Below are 16,375 nucleotides of genomic sequence, written 5' to 3'. Positions count from 1 at the left end.
GCGGAGACGGCCGGCCGGGGCGCGGCGGCCTCTGCCCGGAGACCGCTCCCGGCGCCGCCGCCGAGTGGGCCGCCCCAGGGCTGGGGAGAGCCGCCGTTGGGCCGCCCCAGTCCCTCCCCATCGGCCACGGCGAAGCGGCGCCGCCCGCCGAGACCCGGCGCCTCAGGGAAACCCGCGCGCGCGCGCCGCCCCGCCCGCCGGGGAGCCGCTCGCAGGAGAAGGAGGGAGGGGAGCAAGGGGCACGTGGCCTATTACGTTCCTCCGCGCATGACGTCACCGCGCTCCGCCAGTCCTCCCCCGGCCAATCGGCGGCGCGCTTAGTGCCGGGGCGCCGCGCGCCGGCGCGCGCGCCAGTCAGCGCGAGGCTTACACGGCGGCCGCGCGCCGCCGCCCCGCCCTCCCCGGCGCGGCGCACGGAGGGAGGGAGACGGGCCCGCTGGAAGTTAAGATGGCGGCGCGTGTGTGAGTGCGGTGCGGGCCGAGCCTCCTCCCGGCGCCGTTGCGGCCGGCTCCTTCTTCCCCGCGCCCCCCGCGCCGCGGCGGGTGAGCCCAGGACTCCGCCGGCGGCCCCTCAGCGGCACCGGGGGAGGGACGGAGGCCGAGCGCCCCCTCCCCCGCCGCCCCCCCCCGCCCCCCCCCTCCGCCCCCATTGTGTGCCCGGCCCCCGCCCGCCCGCCTCCCTCCGGCGGGGGGGGCAGCGGCGGCGGCGCCGAACATGACCTCGATCCACTTCGTGGTGCACCCGCTGCCGGGCACCGAGGACCAGCTCAATGACCGGTGAGGGGCAGGCCGTGCGGCGGGGGGCGGAGGGGAGGGGCCGATGGCGGGGCTCAGCCCCCCGCGGGTGAGGGGAGGGGCCGGCGGCGGCCGGCCGGAGCGGCGGGGGCGCCCCGGGGGAGCGGGCAGCGCCGGCGGTGGGGGACATATCGACATCCCCCCCTCCCCCCCCCACGCCGTCCCGTCCCGCCGAGCCGCAGGGCCCCGCCGCTTTCCCCCCTGGAGCGGTGCGGGCCCCGCCGCACGCACCCGGCCTCCCTGGGCGGCCGCCGCCGTCAACTTTGCCCCCCGAGGGAGCGGGGGTGGGTGGGGGGGCCGTGACCTTCGCGGCGGGCCCGGAGCCCCATGGCCGCCCCGGCGGGGACTCCGGTTTGGTGGGAGAGTCCGGCGTCCGGCCAGGGAAGTGGGTTCCCGGGGATCCCCGGCCGAGGACGAGGAGGAGCGAGAACGTGTGCATATTAATCGGCGATGGATCGAGGCAGACAATACGTGTGGGGGATCGCGGTGTGTGTGAGGGAACGGTGGGGGCGAAGATAAAGAAGAGGCACGGCAGGGGTGTGCAGCGCGCACGTACCGCCAGTGTGTTCTGCCTTCCCCTTCCTACCTACGGTTGGTTTTCGTAAATAAGAAAAAGAAGGCCCCATCTCCACATTCCTGATTGTGTGCGGCTCTCCTGGGATGGGATTGACAGCTAGAACAGAAGCGCAGTGGCTTGTAAACCTCATGGCTAACTTTATGTCGGATTGGGGGAGAGAAATTGCGGGCTGGAGAGGAAAACTGGAATGCTGGGGAGAAAATAAACCCGTGAACCGATTTTCTTTGCTGCTTGGTGTGTATTTGACAGCATGCTGCGTGGCTGTCAAATGTTTCTTCTCTAGTGATTACTAATGGTATGTGTTATAGCTTGTAAATTTTACTTGTGCTCTCTTATATAGAAATTCTTAAGAAAGGTGTAACTTTTTATCTCAGATTTCTTATAAATTTATATGTGAATTAAGGTGAGATCTTTAATCATCACTGGATATAAAACAGTATATTTTTTTACATTATACGTAAATATTACTAAATTTTTGTAGGTAGTGTCTAAGTATGTATAAATCTTCAAGGCTTTTGTTTGTATTTTCCTGGTTTTGATCTTACCAGGTTTCAGAGTAGGTTGGGGTCCAGCTCACTTCCACTGTTGGTTGTTTGTAGCTAGGTCACTTTTCCTAGTCCAGTCTTTGCTGAGATGCCTCGGTTAAAACACCGCTGAGGTTCGAGGGCTTATGGTGAGGAAAATAGGTCATTGTAAAGATAAAATTTCTGCCAAACAGCATTATCCCTGCCATTAAACAGGGAAAATAAACTTCTAAGGATAAAATAGGTCTGAAACCTGCAGTGTCTTAGTGTGTATTTTTTTTTCCTTATAATACATTTTACAAGATCCTGTTTCCTAGGAGGCCTACCCATTCCTATGGGATTGATTTGCTTTCTACCCAGTAATATATTCAAATTTGGCATACATTTTCTTCCTTTAGAGTGACAGGCTCTGAGAGGTGATGCTGTACTAGGAGTTCTTCCAGTTCTTCATTGCACTGTTTTGATTTAGGGTAAGATCTAGGACTTTGAACTTGAAAGCACCCTAGTGGTTTTTCTTTTTTTTTTTTATTTTTTAATGTTGATAGGCCCTTAGAAAACATTTATCATGTAATTATCACACTTTGCTTGGAGCAAGAGAGCTCATCTGTTTTTTCTTTAATGTCACCTGTTTTGTCGACTTATTGATGTTAAATATGCTGCCACTCCAGTCTTCATAATGCTTCCTAATTTTTCTTTTTTTTTTTTTTCTTCCCCCTTCTTACCACACCAGCAGCTCTTCCAACTTCTATTTGATACAGGAAGCTTCATAATCTGTGGTAATTAATATATGGAGAAAGCTGCAGAAGTGCTATTAAGTAGTGACTTATTCTGAAAAATCAAGTGGCTCCTTGATCTGAACTGCAAGTTGTAAATTTCCACTTCATAAACATAATTTTACTAGGAGTGCGGTAGCTGTGTATCAGAACTTGTAATGCAGTGAAATCAGAATGATTCATAAATAGGGTTGAGGCACACACGCATATGTGCTGGAAATGCCAGTTCAATTTTATCAGTAGCATTGCTGCTTATTACTACTCTGTCAATATAGATCAGGATCTAGATAGCTTAATAAATTCTCATATACATGTGCATAGAAGTTAGGATCTTGGAACATTTCATATATCTATGATGTTTCTTTCCCCTCTCACAGTTTGTAGGCTTTTTTGAGCCTGTGCTGCAGACAGTGGTCAGTAGCACAGGTTAGGTTTTTTTCTGTCTGCATTATGAATGATAATTGCTTCTCGAAATCTGATTTGGGGACCATAATTCTGCATTGTATGCTTTCACTTGTAGTGTATATAGAACATGATCAATTGTGTTGCTTTTAATATTGGATCTGTGTTCTGCATCTAAAGAATAATCACATTTTAAACCACAAGGGATTTATCAGTGCAATCCCTGTGTGTTCAGGATACATGACAGTTTTGAATTTTTATAATAAAGTATTTGATAGATTATGCTTAATAATCAGTGTAGATATGTGAAGGGGGTGAAGTGTGTTTGGAAAACATCCTTCTCCTGAAGTATCGCTCTGCTCTTAAGCAGCCTCCAAAATGTGAGGAAGTATTTTTTTTTTCAGTTTGATTTGGTGCAGTTTGTGTTACTCCGTTTTACAGTTTTTATTAGATTTTCTATGTAATATGTTATCCCTCTTATTCATGCAGCAACTTGGAGAATGGTAAAACACTTTGAAGAAAAAAGGAAAAAGTAACTGTAGAACCGCAAGTAATTGGGAAGACTCCGGAGCACTCCTGAGCTCACATCATCTGAAAGTACTTCTTAACTAGTCTTTTTGAAAACACTAGTTAATGTTGTACCTTGATGGTAGTTATTAGGCCTGTCTCAAATAAGTTGAAGCAGTGTTGGCTTGTTTGTGGCATTCACTTAGGTGTCTGGAAGCTAGTTGCACTGAAGAAAGCTTGTAGAGGACAAAGTTATATTTACTTTTGCAGTTGTGTTAGGATTTGTTTTTTGAAATGGGCAGTAGGCTAAACTTTTGTTTAGGATGATCTAAGGTAATTAAGTTTTTTCTGCTAAGTTTATTTAGGAAGATAGGTAACTTGGAATTTTTCCCCCAAGCAATTTGTGAATATGCAAAGTTGAATGGCAGAAAAATTGGCTATGGCCTGCAGTTTGAGAAACAACTCCAGAAAGTATTTGGAATGTAAATAATTAATGGTTTTAATCTTTGAAAAAGAGATGCCCAGCTTCTGTTGCAGTGGATGTTAGATATATTTTGTTGGTTATCCACCTGTTTCATGTACGTTTCAGGGTTGGAGACTTTATGCTTTGTGAAGGAAGTTTGACACAAAATTTCATAGACAAGTCAATCTTAGTAAATTTTTCATAGTATATTTCTTAATTTTATGTTGGGTTAGGGAGTGGGTGTTACCATGACAAATAACCATTTCTTGGCTGTTAGAAAACCTCACAGGAGCAGTTCACTTAGTGCTCTGTAGAATGGGAAGGGGAGTCTCACCTTACATGAATGGCTTTCCATATGTAAACTAACTTTCAGGGACAGGATTCGCCTCAAGTCTTTGCCTTTGTTTTTACCTAAGAAAATTCGTGTCATCTAAGTCACTTAAGTTCTAGCATAGGGTAAGATGTCATTTTTGAAATGCTCATTGACACAATGTTGATATGCTTTTTCTCTCCTCTTGAAGATGAGTTGTAATGAATTTGGTTAAATAATATTCTGAATTTAAGGTGAGCGTTAAGAAGTGGTATGTCATAAGTTTTCGCAGTAAGCTCTTTGAAACAAGTAATGTGACCAAGAAAAGTTCATTTGAAGCTTTGGTGTTTATGTACAGTCAGCTTTGGGGGAAGAAAGGATTATCTCATTCTTATGTGAGTTTGTTTTTCCTTAATAATACATTCAGTGCCTTTCTCTGTTATTCAGATCTTACTTATGTTAGGCCATGCCTGAACTGAAAAGTTAACTAGTATACTTCACATTACCTGCATTGCTTATACCCTCTGATAATAAATTTCCATGGAAAAAGTACCTAGCAAAAACATACCCTTTTAGTCTGTGTCTGTGTATGTCATAGTTTACGTACATGAAAACATAATTTCAGTGTAATAGGCAAGTGATGAGTGGATATGTGGGCTGCTACTCTGGCAGATTTTCTTGGCCCCCCCCCCCCCCCCTTTGCATGTACTGATGAGCAAATCTATTAGAAATCCCAAGCAGATGTTGCTGGAAGGAGCTGGTGTGGGGTGCGGTGTGATTCTGTGCAGGGAGCCAGCAGTGATGTGGACCTGGTGTCCTGGCCCCACATGTCCACTGGAGCACGCAGCGAGAGGGAGAGCGAGCTCCTGGTAATACAAGTGTTTGTTTGTCCCTGAACTCCCTCTTCTGTGTCCCCAGGCATGCTGAGAGAGTACCTGTCCTCTTGTGGAGCGGAGGGCAGCCCGAGCATGCACTTCCCTGCTGTTTCTGTATGTAATTTGCATTGCTGCTCCAAACTGGGGGAGAGAAGGGATTGGCTGACTTATTCTTAAATAGAAAACCTGCAAGTTGTGTGCAGATAATATGGTACTTCTTTTAGCTCAAGTGGTTTGTTCTGGTGCGCTTTAAACTGTTTCCTAATCTACTTTAGCTAAAGTGAAGTTAGCCTGCCTCAAACAGGTAGAGATGGTTTAATTACAGGGAAGCCATTGCCGATGTAGTACTTTAATTCCCTGAGTTACAGTTGCTTGATGAGACTTTAGTAACGGGAGAGGTGTTGACTTTGTTTTTAGGATTAATTTCTTGAAAGCATAACAAAATTTAAATTGATTTCTTTTAGAAAACTGCGAGAATGGCATGACTATCATGGCATTATTATTATTATCATCAGACTCCTATTTGGAAATACTTTTTTAAAAATAAAATGTTTTAGTTGCATCAAAAGGTTTGCACCACCACTGTGGTTATACAGACCATTATAGGATTCATACATTGAGAAGGAGTGCGTTCAGATTTGGTCTTATTTCAGTATTGTTATTTAAGGATGATAATTTGGGAGGTTAAGCATCAGAACTTGCACTTCAGCATCATTTCATACCCGGTTGAATATAAAAGGTTACTTATACACAGGCTCCAGGTCTCTTTGGACTTTACTCCGCCAGGGTCCTTTTCTGGTTACAATTGTTTGCTGTGCTGCAGACACTGCTTTTTAGAGAGTATGTGTGTAGTTGTCTGTGAATGTTCTTGCCGAAACTTTCCTGAGATGTTGTAAGTCAAAGTAATTGTTCTTTTAAGGAGGGAGGTTTGTTTTCCCCACTTCTTACCTTGCACTAACTTTAAGTGTCTGATCCTACAGTAAATTGACTTAATTTGTTAAAATGATGTAAAGTTAATCCTGGTAAAGTGAATTAAATACAGGTTTGTGCATTAGGAAGTTGAACTGGTTTACCTCCTGGTTGGGTGAGCATCAGAGTAGATGGGTAAAACAGGGGATTTTGAAAAGTGCTGCAGGAGGGAGAGTTGGGAGCGAAGAACGGGGAAGAGAAAGCAGAGAAGCAGGGTTGAGTTCCTTCCATTTTGAAAGCAGCAAGTTTATTTTGGCTACTGTAATGTGAAACTGTACTGTGAATGTGATCTGAGCTGTGAGAGTAGTTGTGACCTGTCACAAGAAATGTAGTAAAATAGTAATTGGGGCACAAATATTTCCTCTTTTTTTCCTTCTCGAGTTATGTGTGAGGTTTCAGTGTATTTTATGTTAGACCAAAGATAAAGTAAGATTAATGGAGTAACATATTAATAACCATATTTTAAGGTTGGCAATGCAAGTCAGAGCTGTCTGAAAACAACTTTTTTTTAATTCTGAGAACAGTAGGGTATCAGTCAATGACGTTTATGTGCTAATTCTTGATAAAAGTTAAAATACGTAATCAATAGCATACTTTTAAGGTAATTCTGGTATAGCAAGTATGTAATTATTAAATGTTCTAGTTGCCATGTAGGATACTTCTGTAAAAAAACATTTGTCAAAAATTTTTAATTGAACTATAAGATAATTGTAAAGGGTATGACACCTTTTTCTTAAACTATCTAAAGTTTAAGTATATGACTGTTCAGTACAGGATTATGCTTAGGTGAAAAATTACTTAACGCTTGAGGAAAACAACCAAGGATGTACCTAAGCAAGGCAAGCTCTGCAGTGTGCTGTAGCTGCCTTTTTACAGTTATGGCATGGTTAACTGTTCATGACTTATGAAATAAATGGTAGTATGTATTTGAAAATTACATAAAGCAGGAGAAGGGGTTTCAAGGTAGCTTTTATTGTAGTGATTACAGTAACAGCAATGTAGGTAGTTAAATCTGCAAGATGTTCCCTGTAAAAGCTGCTGTTTTGTCTTTCTCTGCATCAACTCAACAGCCACTTATGCGGAAGAAAACCATATCCCAAAACTGCTTGTGCTTTTCACTTGCAGTTATAAAAATGATCTTTAATGTAGCATCTTCTGGTTTGTCTCCTTGGCTAGTTTTTGTAATCCCAGGTCTGTTGGTGTTATGCTATAAGATGTCTCTTAGCAATTTCTAAAATTGTTTATATCCACAATGGAGATGAAATGTGTATTTACTGTAATTTTGTTTTGGACAGCTTTTCTTGATTAAACTGGTTACTACCTTTTATCAGAAAAGATGCCCCAAAGTAGCTTTAGTCCCTTATGTTTCTAATTTAATTTTACATTATGGCATTTTGTTAAAGAATGCAGAATAAAAAACTTTGAACATTCACATGATCAGCACTATTTTGAACATTAGTGTGTTGGAACTTCTCACTGTCGCTGTTGTCCTATTGCTAGCTGTGATGTCTATCAGTTTAATTTGTGACAATGGTAGTGTAACTCAACAGATAAAGCACAAAGGCTGTTGGAGACTTCAATAATCTTATGAAATTTGTCTTTAGCACATCCCCCTCCACATTCAAGGTGGTGTGTTTTTTGTTTGCCTGGTTTTTTTTTTGCGTTTTACCCAAAGTAATCAGTATTGTGGACAACTGGCAATATCTTGAGTAATCTAGGGTGATTATACCCATACAGCTGTAGTTTGCCTGTTTGTTAGGAAGTAGCCCAGAAAGAAACTCTGTGGTCTGTACACAGAGCTTGGTGGTATTACTTTCTGCAGCATGTTTGCCATCATCTCTAGTTAAGCTGGGTGCTAATTTATGTCTTTTTTTACACTGTATAGAAATAGTAGTTGATTAGTTTAAGCCAAGCCAGTGTTAAAACAGCATTTTTAAAATTTACTTACAGTCTTTCATTATGCTTTTTTCTCTATTCTCCATTAGGTTTCCTCAAACTCTCACCTTTTTCATCTTTGGGATAGATTATATATGTAGGTAGTTCCAATACAATGAGATGGGTCTTGACTGGGATCTCTAGATGCTACTAAGAATTATAACTTCACTATATAGTTTCCAATGTGGAGTCTGGCATTGATTTAATATGGGAAAATGTTTGTGATACAGTGTTTTTACCGAAAACTTAACTGGAAAATAAATACTTACCCATGTGAATGCAGCTGAATGAGAGCTGTGGCCTTACTCTGTTGTCATTTGAAGTCATTGGGGTTTGTGACTTCCTTCAATAAGTGTGGTATCATTTTAATTTCTCATTCATCTTGCAAACTTAGTTTTCTTAAATGTGTCTCTGTGTTTATTCTTTCATTTATGATATGAAGTTTTGCTGTTCTCCATTCAGCCTGTAAATGATCAGAGTTGCATTTTTTTCCTCTCTTTAATAAATATCAAGAAGTGTTCTTCTAAAAAGGATTTATGGCTTTTAATCAATTTTATATTGCTTTTCCTTGTAATATAACTGAGTTATTGTTGTCTGACCTTTTATGAAGATCTCTTTCTTAGGCTGTTGAAACTCTCTTCTCCAGCTTTGACAACGTTTAGTACGTTAGTAGCAGCAGTTTTTCTTGTCTCTTTTTCTTTTTTCCTTTTTTCTTAAGGCATTGTTTATGCAATTTGATGACTTTGGCAAAATGTCTCTAGAGCAGAGATTTAAAGGTATTTAATAAAACATTCCAATGATACGAATCATAGCATCTTGTCATTGTGGGGCAGATTGGGTAGGCAGAATGTAATCTGGATAGGATTGCCCTGCTTTTGGTGGGAGGGTGTGTGGGGGGGATATGCTGGCATAGCCAAAGGTTTGTTTCTTTCTCATGGTGCTAAATCTGTGTCTGGCAAGATTCTTACCTGAAATAGTATGGCCGTAGGCAAAATGTGAAGCAGGAGGTGCGCAACGTGCTGCTTCATGAGCTCTTGTAGAGGAACCAAAATACTAGTTATGCTAAGGGGAAGCACCTGGAGTTTTGTGGCTATTGTACAGACAGATGGAAAAGAGAGAATCTGTTTTTCGGCAATGCAAAAAAGTATTGTGATGAGCTGTGCACCTCAAAAGCTGGGATTTCTTTTGGGTTATTTGGCCTTCAGTGTGCATCTGACAAAGCGATTTGGCTGCATGTTTTTCTGGCATGGTGCTTGCTCTCTACTCCCTATGCCAGGCCTCATTCTCTTCCTATCTGAATCAAAGATGCAGTGTCTGAGAGGAAGGTTTTGAAGACGCATGTTTAGTAGAAGACAGTGCAGCGTAAGGAGGGGAGTTGTGGTATTTAAAAGCCAGTTTTTAACAAGTTTGAAAAAGTGACATGCAGATAATATTGTGATATCAGAGTTTTTGTTAAAGACTTCAAGCCTTGGAATTGGAGGAATTGGCCAGTAAAGGACCGGACATGCTAAATGATCTTTCCCTATTGCTAAAACTAATTCAGCATGTGAATAAGCATGCTGGACTTCATTGCAAAGCAATTAGAATTCAGTGTCTTGTTTGTACTTTGTTTTCAATCAAATCACTTGTACAAAATATATTGTTGCTTTTCTCCAGCCAAGACAGAAAGTAGTTAATAACATTACAGTTCTTACTTTTAAAAATATTTTTGTGGCATTTGAATGCTCTAATCAAAGGCCATTTTCCAGCTTTGCACATATTGGTCATAGCTTCCAAAAGCTTAGAGCAAGAACGAAAGGGAGAAGAGTGGAGAGATTGTGATTTGGGTTCCCACAGTATCCTCAGTTGGGACCAGAACCTGGCTGTCCTGGCTTTAACTGGTGTGCTGGTAAATACACAGCCTCCCTGGTGGCTCATAATAAACTCTTGAAGGAGCTTTAACAATATATCACTATGAGACACAAAAAGATTTTAAGATTTTTACAATGACTGTATTTTTATTTTGATGATTCTTTTTTTAGTGGAATCATTACACTCTGACAATAAAAAATAAGATTTTTTTTTTCAACTTTGTTTAAATGTGGTCTTTTAAATTTCACTCGTTCTCATTAAACAAGTGTACAGCTTCGTAGCTACATTTTGGTAGCCGTCATTCATATGTTACCCCATATAGTAATACTGGCTCACGTTATTTCATGTGAGTATTTTTCAAGTATCCTTGAAGACAACCATGGGTTCCAAGTTCCCATTATCCACCTTTTACTATCATGGAAGGATGTACTTATTGAATTGATGGATAGCTTAATAGCTTGCAGCTTTCGTTGTTGTAAGATTTGGAACTTGCACCCATCTGAGTTGCTTGATCCAACTGTTTAGCATTTAGTGGTCTGGTTGAAGAAATAGCCTGCTAAATGTTAAACAGAAATTCTATGCAGCTACAAGGACTTTGCGCAGTTGGACAGAATCTGGGAACACAGAACGATGATTTGATGCATTCTACACTAGAGAACACGTTTTTGTCTTGTATTGCCTGAATCTGCAACCCGCATTCTTGGAAGTCTACTGTCACAGAATAACATCAGATTGAGGCTGGCTCATTTTCCTGTAGTGTGTTTTTCTTTTTTCCACAGAAACACCACTAGGCATTTAGGCAACCCGTAGCTGTACATCTACTTTACTACTAAATCCTTTGGATATTGTGCTAAATAACATATATAGGTGTGCTGTAACTGCTATGTGCTAATCCTGTCAGGACCATACCATTTGTGATTTCTTCCTGTTTTTACTCAGACTTCTCATTACACCTTTTTATTTTCAGAAAAGGGGCCGTGCTGTGTCATAGCTATTTTAGGATTGGGTTTTTGCTTATTTAAAAAGTGTGATTGACTTTATATTCCTCTTGAGGTAGGTTATGGCTGTGCTTTGCACTGTGGGTTTGATGGTGTGGTTTTTGCTTTGTTGGGGTTTTTTTTGGTGGTTTTTCTTTTGTTTTGTTTTGCCTTTTTTTTAATTATTATGCAGAAAGTCTTTTTTTCCATGTTGTTTAAATGATAGGTCTGAAGAAAGGGTCTAAGTAGGTTTTGAAGTAGAGGAACCAGTCAGCCAGCCTAGAAATTCATCATTAATTGGAGGCATCTAGCTCTGGGAAACCTAATGCTGCATTTCATGAGTCCTACAGGTGGCTGTCCCCTGGCCTTGCTGAAGGGATTCTGTTCCTGATAGAGAAACAGAGTATGTTCGCCTGGATATTTTAGTACCCGTGAATATTTTTACTCGATGTCTAAATAATACTTCTCAGACACTTCCCTCACTCCTTGGTCTAACTGTTTTTCCAATCCCTTGCAGGGATTCTATAGCAAAATGTGAACTCCTAGCTTTTCAGTGGCAAAAAAACTATCCTTTTGTTGCTACGCCTCAAAGTCAAATGTGTGGAGATCACATCCTGAAAGCAAAAAACCCTCAGAATCACAGGATGGCTGAGGGTGAGAGGGACCTCTGGAGGTCATCTGGTCCAACTCCCATGCTTAAGCAGGGCCATCTAGAGCTGGTTGCCCAGGACCGTGTTCAGACAGCTTTTGAATAACCTACAAGGACGGAGGCTCCACAACCTGCCTGGGCAACCTGTGCCAGTTCTTGGTCACCCTCACAGTAAAAAAGTGTTTCCTGATGTTCAGAGGGAACTTCCTGTGCTTCAGTTTGTGCGCATCACCTCTGGTCCTGTCAGTGGGCACCACTGAAAAGAGTCTGTCTCTGTCCTCTTTTTTGCACCCTCCCTTTAGGTGTTTATGTGTGTTTGAGAAGATTGCCCCAGAGCCTTCTCTTCCCCAAGCTGAACAGTCCCAGCTCTCTGAGCCTTTCCTCATTTGAGAGTTGCTTCAGTCTCTTAATCATCTTTGCGGTCTTTTGTGGGACTGTCTCCAGTCTCTGTTGAACTGAGTATCCCAGAACTGAAGACTGAACTCCAGGTGTGGCCTCACCAGGCTAAATAAAGGGAAGGATCACCTCCCTCAGCCTGCTGGCAATACTTTGTCTAATGCAGCCCAGGATACCATTCACCTTTACCGCAAGGCATGCCGACTCATGTTCAACTTGGTGTCCACCAGGACTCCCAGGTCCTTTTCTGCAGAGCTGCTTTCTAGCTGGGCAGTTCCCAGCGTATGCTGGTGTATGGGGTTGTTTCTCCCCAGGTGCAGGACTTTGTGCTTACCCTTATTGAACTTCATGAGGTTGCTGTGCTCTGGATGGCAGCGTGATCCTCTGGCATATCGGCCTCTCCTCCCAGTTTGGTGTCATCTGCAAGCTTGATGAAGGTATGCTCTGCCCCCATGAAGACTGCTAGTCACTGGCCTCCAACTAGACTTCACGCTGCTGATCACCACCCTCTGGGCCCAGCTGTTCATCCAGTTTTCAGTTCACCTCAGTGTCTGTTCATGCATCCATACTTCATGAGCTTCTCCGTGAGGATGTTATGGGAGACAGTGTCAAAAGCCTTACTAAAGTCTGGGTAGACAATATTCACTGCTTTCCCCCCATACTCCTATACAGTGATGTGAAATCTGCCGTGCTTTCTTAAAACCAGAACTGAAATATGTGCTTACCTCCTCTGTAGGGTAAAGAAGATAGGTAAGTCATTTTACCTGCCTATTCACTATGTGTTTAATTCAGAATATTAGATATTGGTGGTTATCTTATGTTAAACCTTCTGATATTGTTGCCACTATCTTGTCTTTGCTAATTTTCCTTGTCCTGCTTTAACCTTGTTGTTATACCTAACTTTAGATGTAGGTCATTATCTATATCAGTGTTGTTATATCATGCAATAACAATGGTCTGATGTAAGGGAATTTACTTTCTGCAATCATTGTATTATCTGAAGACTTTTCAGTGATATTGCAGAAAACTGTTTTCAAGAGATTAATTTGTTTGATGTTTGCTGTATTAGCTTTCTGCTATAGCTTACTGATTCAGCACGGTGTGTTGCTGTTGCTCCAGAGAGGACCATTAAATGGTCAGAACTACCTTTCTCAACCAAACTGACAGTCTTACAAAATAGAAAATAACGTTTGGGAGCCATATTCTGTAAACCCGTGTTGGTTGATACCATGAAACATAAAAATAGTTGTTATAGAGAAGAGATCCATCTTGTTTTCCTCCTGTTTGTGGCAGTGACCAGTGCTAGATGGCAGGAGGAGTGTTAGAATAGAGCAAGCATACAGTGATGTTTTCCCAGCCTGTAAGAATTTGCAGCTCAGGCATTTCCTGAGCAATAGATGTTGTCTTAGTGTGTAATAAGCGAACATTCCTAATTTATATTCCTTGGAATGGGGAGAGGACATGGTGTAAGCCATGGTACACCTGATTACTGACTGAGCAGATCAATGACTTTTTTTGTCATCTTGTTTGTTTTGCTGATCTGTGTATTATAGTCTAAACACGTTGTCCCACCTCACTGCTGAGTAGTATTGGTTAACTTGGAGGCTGCCGTTTTGTACTGGAGCTTGGGATTATTCTTTTTCTAATGTGCATGACTTTTCTACAAATAATCTTACTGCCTGCTTTTGTGTGGAACTTTACTGTTTTTTTGGTTTTTTTAATGGATGCTCCCTCTTACTACCCAGAATGACATAAAACTTAAAGCACGTTTAAATCTTCTTCTCACCTTCTCACCACCCCCACGCACCCCCACACCCCCCCTCCCTCTTTGCTCCAACTCATTGATGGAAAAGAGGTTTCTCGCCTTTTTTTTTTTTCATTTATTACATTAGGAGAAAGGTGTTTTGGTACGCAAACTGTGGAAGGCTGCCTCTTTAGAAACTGCTTTCTAACGTTTGACATGGCAATCAGGACGTGGCAATTGGAGGCAGGATCCTTTTGTATGCTGTATTATGGCATGGAAGGCAGCTGGATGTGACTTTACATCAATGACAGCATCCAGTGCCCAAGACATCATGGGATCAGGAAACAAAGATAACATATTTGCTTAAGCTTCTCACTGGTGTCTATTTTCTGCATATCTGAGACTTGTGTTATCGTGACACCGATAGACAGGCACAGGAGTTAGTTTCTACATGATTCAAGATAGGCAAGCCTGAGAGGGCTTTGATCTGGAGGCCGTGCAGCTCATTAACAGGGCTAAAACCTGTTAATGGGCCACATAGCTGCCTCCTTGGGTCTGGCTTCCTCTGCTCCGAGAACTTCAGGCTCTCAGCTGGGGGGATGGAGATGAAGGTTGTATTTACTTTTTAGTGTCCACAGGTATGTTACTCGATACTGTTTTCCACTGCTTGAGTTGGTTCCCCTCCCCCCCCTTTCCTTGGATATCTGTTACCCTTCCCGTGGAAAAGCATTGTGTCCATCTTTGTATACTTCTTTCTGCTCTGGTGTGTAAGTCTCGTAAGTTTGTTGGCTTACAGACTTCATTGAGATATTAGGAGTCCTGATCACTTAGAAAAATCTACCAGGGCTAAATTAGTTTTATATTTAATTTCCCTACTCCAAGTTGTTCATCATACCGAGCTGGTTTTTATAAAATGTGCCTTGCCTTTTCCTCTGCAGCTCTTATCATCACCATGTGGTGCTGATGTGAGGAAAGGTCTTGTAGTAAGGCCCTTGCCTGGTATTTTGCCTTTGAAGTGTACAAATAACTTCTTACGTCTATAAAGGAGCAACTTCAGGAAAAATCCCAGAGAAACTTCTGAATATTGTGCCTGGGACTCTGTTAGTGTTACCTGCCGAGTACAGAAAGACTTCCTTCTGGAGACATGCAGCATGTGAACATTTTATTTTACATCTCTGCGGTTAAATCCTTTGTTTGCATTGTTTCACTTAAGTGATTTTTACTGTGTGTTCTTTAAAGACCTAGCTGACATTTAAAAATTTAGTCTAAAGTTGCAGAGAGAAGTGAAAAATAGCTTTATATTGTTACAGAAATGAAATCTCTGAGATGGCAGAAATTGTTTTAATACTTATAAATAGATGTGCTAGATATACTGTTATTTAACCAAAGCTGCAAAATGTCAGATTAGATATTAGCACCTGTAAATACTGTTTCTGTTCAACAGCAAGTAAGCTTTTGAGGGGAAAATTATGTAAATCTTGCTACATGAGATTTCTATTTACAGGGCACTATACTTTTTATGTTACTCACCTGCTTGAGAAGGTCTTGCAGATGTTGACTGAGTGTAGATGAAGTAGGTGCGGTTGGCTTTTTTTTTCTTTACTTTTGTAACTGTTAGTTTCCTAACATACAGGAGAAGGATAATCATATATTCATTGAACTATTCTAAAACGTTACAGCAGTAGAGAAAGTTCTGCTTATGGTTTGTTTGTCGGTCTGTGAACTGTTGCTAGCATGATGGAAATACTTGAGAAGGATGAGTATTCCTGCAGGGTTGCTGGTAAGGTAGGACAATTGCTCATTGACTGCCAGAGGGAACTGGGCGTGGTGAACACGTATTGTAGAAGTCCATAGTGTCTTCAAGAAAAATAATTCTTGGAACAGCCTGCCTATTTTAAAACAGAAGATTTCTGTATTTCCAAGTTGGGTAAAAGCACAAATTGTAAGCCAGATTTTTGCTTATGTGGATTTAAGCACTTGTTTGTATAGGATAAAGTTACTTTAAAATGTACTGAAGTTCAGTATTTCTGTAAAATACTTAGTATTTTAAAATGGAATTTCTCTGTAGCTCTCTTGCGTTTCTGAGCCTAACTTGGGTTTATAAAGCAAGATGTGGTGGATGGATCCTCAGATAAACCTCTCTGGAAATAGAAGCGTGCTTGTGAAGTCTGAGCTCCTGTAGTCCTGACCTGGAGCCTGTTCGGTTGCCTAGTGTGAGCGTAGTTCCCTTCTATTATGATTAGTTTGGAGAGGTTAGAAATTGTAGCCGCAAAACTTAAAATTGAAGCAGTCCCTGCTTGGCTTGGACAAACTGACTTCTTGTTTTCCTCATAACTGGTTTTGGATGAATTTTGATAGGAATAGTTAAAGAGTGTGTGTCTTAACACAGAAGTCGTCATCACTAAACTTTTTGTCTAAAATTGTGGCGAGCTAGTGCATTTCCCCAAAAATCATTTTGTGAGCAAAATGTGTTGCTTCTAACCTCATTCAACTTCATTCTTTGAAATAGTTTAATTGCCTTTAATGAGAATTTTTCAAAGCTTACCCTGTCCAGGCATTCATATCAGAGATTCTTTTTACCACAGAAAGGTCTCAGTGTAAGTGTTGCCTTTCCTTAATGCAGGAATT

At 42.0% G+C, this 16,375-nt stretch overlaps 1 protein-coding gene across 10 annotated transcripts in view; it reads left to right on the top strand.

Moving 5' to 3' along the window:
• The first annotated feature begins 383 nt into the window (after positions 1 to 383).
• The window catches only part of UBR5 (ubiquitin protein ligase E3 component n-recognin 5), a 90,776-nt gene continuing 74,784 nt past the window's right edge, over positions 384 to 16,375 (top strand). For 7 of the 10 annotated variants that reach the window (XM_063327300.1, XM_063327301.1, XM_063327304.1 and 4 more), the window contains exon 1: positions 384 to 777. In XM_063327300.1, the coding sequence (XP_063183370.1) occupies positions 716 to 777 (62 nt within the window). In that variant the 5' untranslated portion in view covers positions 384 to 715. The remainder of the gene's footprint in view (positions 778 to 16,375) is intronic. The other 3 variants (XM_063327305.1, XM_063327306.1, XM_063327303.1) reach the window with 1 other exon arrangement.

The sequence above is a fragment of the Chroicocephalus ridibundus genome, chromosome 2 (assembly GCF_963924245.1).
Source record: "Chroicocephalus ridibundus chromosome 2, bChrRid1.1, whole genome shotgun sequence".
In the NCBI taxonomy this organism is placed as follows: Eukaryota; Metazoa; Chordata; class Aves; order Charadriiformes; family Laridae; genus Chroicocephalus; species Chroicocephalus ridibundus.
Note: the sequence above shows the minus strand (reverse complement) of the source record. Positions and strands in the feature narration are given on the sequence as shown.